At 45.7% G+C, this 7,165-nt stretch overlaps 1 protein-coding gene across 1 annotated transcript; it reads right to left on the reverse strand.

Moving 5' to 3' along the window:
• Positions 1 to 2,502: 2,502 nt before the first annotated feature.
• On the reverse strand, positions 2,503 to 6,083 carry LOC103359291 (keratin, type I cytoskeletal 13-like). The gene is made up of 8 exons (XM_008284551.1): positions 5,565 to 6,083; positions 4,929 to 5,011; positions 4,409 to 4,565; positions 3,523 to 3,684; positions 3,311 to 3,436; positions 3,149 to 3,223; positions 2,901 to 3,055; positions 2,503 to 2,719 (listed from the first exon to the last, which is right to left on the reverse strand). The coding sequence occupies exons 1-8, from the start codon at positions 6,036 to 6,038 to the stop codon at positions 2,590 to 2,592; spliced, it is 1,362 nt and encodes a 453-aa protein (XP_008282773.1). The 5' UTR covers positions 6,039 to 6,083; the 3' UTR covers positions 2,503 to 2,589.
• Positions 6,084 to 7,165: the final 1,082 nt, after the last annotated feature.

Genomic DNA, 7,165 nt, shown 5'->3' on the forward strand with positions numbered 1-7,165 from the left:
GAGGTTTCCTGGTAACTGCAGCACTGTTGATCAATATTCAATAGTTTCATGTCACGCACATGTCCTGATACTGGCAATACTCTGAAACTGTGAGCACAAGATGAATGCTGCAGATGTCACTGTTCTCTTTAATCGCTGCTTAATTTAACAGATGAGCTCTGAGTGGACGTCATGAAGTTTAACAAGATGTCTTCATCGTGGTGCTGTTACCAGCTAAAGCCCTCATGCTCTTTGCTTGCCGACTGGTCCGAGTGATGCCTCCTCTGGTCTCTACAGGATTAAGCGGTAAGAGGCGCCATCTGGTGGAACAATCAGGTACTACAGCTACAATATTTCAAGTGTGTATTATTGAGGAAAATGGTGTCAACGGATATTAAATGATGGATCGGGATGTCTCTAATGAATTCATGTTCATATCTTTACATCTCTCTGATAAAATGTAAAATATTTTGATGGTGTCTCGTGTGGTATTGATCCCTCACACGTTTTAAATCCGTTCCACAGGGAACATTGAACCAAAGCTTGACTTTAAAATCTTATATCGTAGCTCCCTGTTCTGTCATCTGCCTCCTGAACCGCACCACGATATAAAATCAGATTAAGTTTCCACTTGTAGGCCCTGAATGCACAAACACTGAAACTATAACCGTTCACTGAGGATAAAAATTCATTCAACATCTCATGACAAACAGAAACTAAAGCCGCAGCTGCACAGAGATAAAACTGTGATGATTAACTCTCTTTGATTTATGCCGAGTTAATAATTAACACTTTGAGCTTTTGTTTTATTTTGTATTGCTGTTCTGAATTCATGTCGAACTTTTTGCTTTGACAAACTTTATAAAAGCAACAGAAAGAATTTGTTTAATTCTGTCTGATCTTAGATGATCCGTCCGTCTTTTATCTTTACTTCCATCATTTTTATTTGAGGTCATTTATCCAACTTGTGTATTTATTTCTCTCCACATGTCTCAGATTGGCTGAGAATGGGAGCTGTTTATTGTATTTGTGATATTTAATGTATTTTTTTTAGAAGGTACTGAACAGGTCGGACGAATCTGTCGGTCTGAGGGCTTAAAAAAAATAATACAGAGATGAAACAGCTGCCGTGGTTCATGTTGCAAACCCTTGAGCTCAGCAGGAGTCTGCTCCAGAAAGATTTCGTTGTTAAGAAACGATAGCATAGTGTAGGAGAGCGAGAGAAATCTAATTCATTCATGGCTGGTAAAAGGGAGAGAAGAAAGAAGCCCAGAGGGGTGATGTGAGGAAATACTAACAGCAGGTTGTAGTAAAGAGCGAAGACAACCAGCAGAGGTCAGCACCGTCACTCACCTGGATCTGTGTGAAACCTCACCTGTTGAACTCACCTGCACTGGTCGTCTGAGTCAGTGTGTGTCTGTGAACAGCCTCCAGCTTTAGTGTTGAGCTTTAACAGGTTGATATTTACAGGTGAGCTGGGAATGGCGTCTCCTCGGACTGAGTCGATTTTGGGGTCAATCGGTGCAACAATGGCTCCACTAGAGGCGGAAATGCAGTAAACCTTCAAAAGGGTAGAAGACAGATTGATGGTATTGGGTGGAGATAAGGAACCATGTTGGGGCTTTCTGTTGGTGATGTTATATTTGACCTTGGATGATATTTCAAGGTCATTCTGCACTGTAACTTGAAAACAGTGCAAGACAGACACAGTTGGCTCAGGTGGTTGTCCTCTGATCACAAGGCTGGTGGTTCGATCCTCTGCCCCTCTACAGTCGAGGTGTCCTTGGGCAAGACACTAAACCTGAAGTTGACCCCAATGGTAGCTCTGTTCGCTATTGGTGTATTAATATATGGGTGAATGAGAAACACATTGTAAAGCACTTTGGATACCACTAAGGTAGAAAAGTGCTAACTTCATATCGTTATATTATTACTTTTAGCTTGTTTTTTTAATCTATTACTGTTATAACATTTAGTTTTCAGCATGACTTTCACATTTACGGTTATAATATTTACTTTTATCAAACTATTTAAGTCATTTATTATTATTATTCACCATTTAGTCATTACTTTTCATATATACATTGTTAGCTTTTTCAAAATAGCCAGATTTGAGTGATGATATCCAAAACATATCATATTTACTGTCATAAGCGAACTATTTCAGTCATTTCTAATGATAGTTTTCCCAATATATCTACTACAGTTGGCTGAATTGCTGCCAACGCTTTGTTGAAACCATTTTTTTCCTCTCCTTTGATTCTTTTTCTTGTTTTAAGCTGTGAAGGAGTTCCTACTTAACTAATTATTTCAAAACTTGAAGCTATATCATTTCTTTGAAGTCTCTGCTCACTTTCTAACCAATTGCTTCTCGGTTGCTGGTGTCGCTCATTATGTGGATGAATATCTTTAAACCAAATTAGTTGTGCTGTTTACCAGTTGGGCCAGTGTTTGGTTGGGAATCACTGATCTATGAAGACACCTCAGTTCAAGCAGGTAAAATGAAGACAGGTACACTTTGCGTTTCTTTGGACTCTCGTTTTATTTTCTGATCAGATTCTCTGCTGAGTGAACAGAGAAAACAAACTGATGCTCTGCTGTCATCCACACTTAATTCGTCAGCTTGTAAGATGAAGATGAAGATTTGGAAGAAGTGGAGACCACCTTCCCATCGACCACCTCCTCCACCACTGTTACCACCCGTCGGGTCGATGTGCTCGAGGAGGACGAGCTGCTGATGCTGTGGACCAATCAGAAGACAGAACAGATGAGTCTCGGCATCACTCGGTTGCTTCGTTAGCAGCTGTTAACGCTAATATCAGCAGCTGTTTGGGCTAATATCAGCAGCTGTTTGGGCTAATATCAGCAGCTTAAACCTGTTGGCTTTAGCTTTAGTCATCACACGTGTGACAGAGTCTCACCTGGAGCTGCTGCTGGCCTCTCCGTCCAGCAGCCTCCTGTACTCGGCGATCTCCATCTCCAGTCTGGTCTTGATGTCCAGCAGCATCTTGTACTCGTGGGACTGCCTCTCCATGTCGGCCTTAAGCTGCACCAGCTGCTCTTCCAGGCACGTCACCTGGAGGACAGAAAAATTCACAGGTGAGCTATCGGGCGGAACAGCTCCGTGCTGGCTCGATTCCTGAAACAAACAGGAGTGTTAATGTCTCACCTGCGTCTGGTAGCCAGACAGCTGCATGGCGTAGCGGCTCTGTGTCTCTGCCAGAGTTCCCTCCAGCGACGCTTTCTGCAGAGGAAAAATATAATCAAGCACTTTTCCGAACGCTGTTAATCCCTGAATATCACCGGGGTTTAATGGTCGTGTGATGCTCACCATGCCCAACAAGGACTGCAGCTCGATCTCCAGAGACTGCAACGTACGTTTGACCTCTGTGATCTCTGTGCGAGACGTCTGCAGGGTGGTGGTCTGGATGACCACCTCTTTGTTCAAAGCCTCTTTCTGCAGAGGAAACACACACCTGTTCAGTCCACACGTAAACACTGAGACGAGCTGTAGGTCAGCGCAAAAGGATGCTGTGGCCGTACCTTGTTCTGGAACCAGGTCTCCAGCTCCCTCTGGTTCTTGGCAGCAACAGCCTCGTAGTGCTCTCTGATCTCCGCCATGACCTTGGTGAGGTCCTCCTGAGGAGCGGCGTCCACCTCCACATGGACCTGGCCGCTCATCTGAGAGCGCATGGCCAGCAGCTCCTACGAACAAACAACAAGTGTAAGACTGATGTGTGTCTGCAAAGCTTAAGGTTTCTTTTACTCTTCAGAAAAAGAGCAGATTGGGTCGCCCCTGTAGCTCTGGTTGGGCTGGCGACCCATGTACAGGGGCTATAGTCCCCGACACAGGGGCCGTGGGTTCAAATCCCACTCATGGTCCTTCCCCCATTCTCCTCCCCCACTTCCCTGTCTCTCTGTCTCGACTGTCCGATACAATAAAGGCAAAAAGGCCAAAAAAAATTACAGGTTGTCTTGCGGTCCACTCTCAAAACAATAAGAAGGGTTTTGCCTTCTGAACTCACCTTTTATATTTGCATCCTGTTCTGTTTATGCTCTCAGAGAAATAATGGTTTATAAATGGTTCTCTAGAAGGTTCTTCAAAGATTGAAGAACATCTTTATTTAGCTAACCTCTTGTAACATCTTGTTCTGTGTGACCAACTCCAGAACCCAAAACTTTACATGTGTGCTCATGGAAGAACCCAGAAACAAATTCTTACATTTGACTTTTTTTGGGCTTAATTTTTGGCAAAACAGAACCAGGTGGGTCCACAACGTTCTTAAAAACGGTTCCTTAAAGAACTTATTTTTGCTTTGAAGCACCATGCGTGCTGCCTGGCGGAACCGTTTTTGGGTCTCTGATGCACCTTTGGGCATTCTTTAGATTACAGTTTGCTTCTGTCCTGATTGGCTTGGCGCGCACTCACCTCCTCGTGGTTCTTCTTGAGGAAGATGAGCTCCTCCTTCAGGCCCTCGATCTGCATCTCCAGGTCGGTTCTGGCCAGAGTCAGCTCGTCCAGGACCCTCCTCAGCCCGGCGATGTCGGCCTCCACTGACTGACGCATGGCCAGCTCGTTCTCAAACCTGCAGAGGAAACAACGGATGGAGGACGGTTGTAGTTGCTGCTAGGCTGATTTTATTCCAAAACTTGGACCACGTGACATAAAGATGTGCTGAGGATTATTAGAAAATTAGATTAGAGAACGTTCCAGATCAGTTTAATACAGATTCATTTAAAGTCTGATCAGGTTTATTCAACATCTGGTCGGGGTTATTGGTCAGTCTGACATTTACTGAAGACACCGAACCATGAAGGAAGCTCCTCCTGCTACTACAACCCCTTCCTCCACCTCCTGCTGCTCGCCGAGGACTCCTCCTTACATTACTAATATCACATCTACAGTCACTCCTCCTGCATCCTGTCTGCGCCTGTTTCTCTGAACTCACTTGGTCCGGAAGTCTTCGGCAGCCAGGCGGGCGTTATCGATGTTCAGGTGGACGGATCCGTTCAGTTTGACGGCGTTCTGGATCTGGAGAGCAGAAGCAGCAGAGTTACCAACACCATCAGCTTTATAGAGCGCTGCATGTTTCTGTTCCTACACTGATCTACCAAACATACGATGTGGCTGCAGAGTCATTAGTTATTATTCAGTAGCAGAATTTATTCCGTTTTTGAAGCTTACGTGTTTAAACTCTGGATGTTATTTCCAGTTTTGGCTTGTTTCTGTGACTTTACTAGTTGTCATGTGTGATTTAACAAAACAGGAATTTAAAGAAACAACAAACAGCAATTAGTTTTTTAAAATTACAGTTAGTTTTTGTTGTGCAGCAGTTCAGTGTTTGTTTCTGCACATTGAGTTTTGTGCATTCTGGGAGGGTGACATCTGTTGCTGTCTCCTCCTGATGCACAAACTGCAAAGGTTTTAAAAAAGTCATTAATCCAAAGAGCTTCAGCAAAAAGCAACTGGATTTCTCTTTTGCCCAAGCTCTTAGGATTCCCTCCACCTGGATGACTCTGACTCTGACTGACAGGACTCGTCATTACATGCAGCACCACAGCCGGACAACGAGGAGGAGTTTTACCTTCGTTTGGAGGTCAGCGATGGTGACGAAGAAGGCGCTGTAGTCGCGGGTGGCAGGGCCGACCTTGCTCTCCACATACTGCCTGATCTTCAGCTCCAGCTCGGCGTTGGCCTTCTCCAGGGCGCGCACCTTGGCCAGGTAGGTGGCCAGGCGGTCGTTCAGGTTCTGCATGGTGAACTTCTCGTTGCCGATCACGCTGTCGTCCATGCCAGACACGCTGTAGCTCATGGAGGACGAGAAGCCACCGCTGGCGCCACCGAAGCCACTAGCGAAGCCATTAGCGAAACCACCACCGAAGCTCCCACCACCGAAGCTCCCACCCCGGGAGATTGCAGAGGAGATGCGGGTCCCAGAGCCTCCAGCACCGCCGCACACGCTGCCGGCCCTCATCGACATTCGTGCGCTGCTGCCGCCAATCATGGAGCCCCCGGATCGGGACATCCTGATGGAGCTGGAGGAGGTCTGAGAGTACATGATGGCTTCTGCTGTGGCTGGAAAGGACACAGAGAGGAGAGTGACGAGCTGAGACGCTGGCCTCCTTTTTAAAGGGCTGCCAGTCACGCTGCGCTGGGCGTGGTGGCGATGTCAGGAAAAATGTAAACTCTGTCACAGGGATGGAGCGTTTGTGTCAGTGCCAGCAGAAAAAGGTCTCCACCACCTGCAGGCTCACAGTGACCTTTACATGATAAAGACGTTATGTAAGCCGAGCTGCGAAACCTCCAACACCAGAGGGCATTTACACAAGTTTACTGCATGAAAGCTCTTCCTGAAAGCTTCTGCAAACAACTGTGCAAGCAGCGTGGGCGTTTTAAATACCAGGTGAAAGTTAACGTATAAAGTCCCACATCCCCTGCAATTACAACATCGAGTTCGCTACTTGTCACGCAAACAGGAAGGTTTCAGGTTTTTGGATGAGCGCAAACATGAAGGCTGAGATGTGACATACGCAGGAGACAAATGTTGCTTACGGAGCAAATATGTGCAAATGAGTGATGTCCTGTCTTTGCTAAAAGGCAATGCAAGAGACCTACGCATGGCTGCAAGATGAAACTCAAGTTTAAGGATTTAGATTAAAAATTATTGTGATGAGTTGACACAATAATTGCACCAACTTAATATTGTTTGTAAATTAAACTCTAACTTCTGCGAGTCAGATTGGGGAGCTTCATGAAATTAGCTTGGTATTAAACCTGTCAACGTAAACCTGTGTTCATAATCAGGGTAGGACGTAATGATTGTCACTGATGGAAACATGTGTCTTTGTCCCGAAACAAAAACTTTGCATTTTGCATCTTACATAAATGCAGCATTCTGGAAACATGACACACAATATGACTTCTCCTTGAAGGCAAAACTATGCAGCATCCACATCCCTGCAGATGCTGCACCGAGCCGCCTGTTGCTGCCTGTTGCCACCTGCTCGACATCCAGGATGGAATCAGCGCTGCTCGTTCCAGATCCACGGTTCAGCTACCAGTCAGAGCCTCCCCTCCAGCCCTCTGGAGTTAACTTTCCCGGAACGGCTGAGCAGAGTGATGCTCTGATATTTGGAGCTAAACTCCGGTCCCAGTTTTTAAACTTGGAAACCACCACCCTGGTCT

The sequence above is a fragment of the Stegastes partitus genome, unplaced genomic scaffold (genome assembly GCF_000690725.1).
Source record: "Stegastes partitus isolate 25-593 unplaced genomic scaffold, Stegastes_partitus-1.0.2 Scaffold363, whole genome shotgun sequence".
In the NCBI taxonomy this organism is placed as follows: domain Eukaryota; kingdom Metazoa; phylum Chordata; class Actinopteri; family Pomacentridae; genus Stegastes; species Stegastes partitus.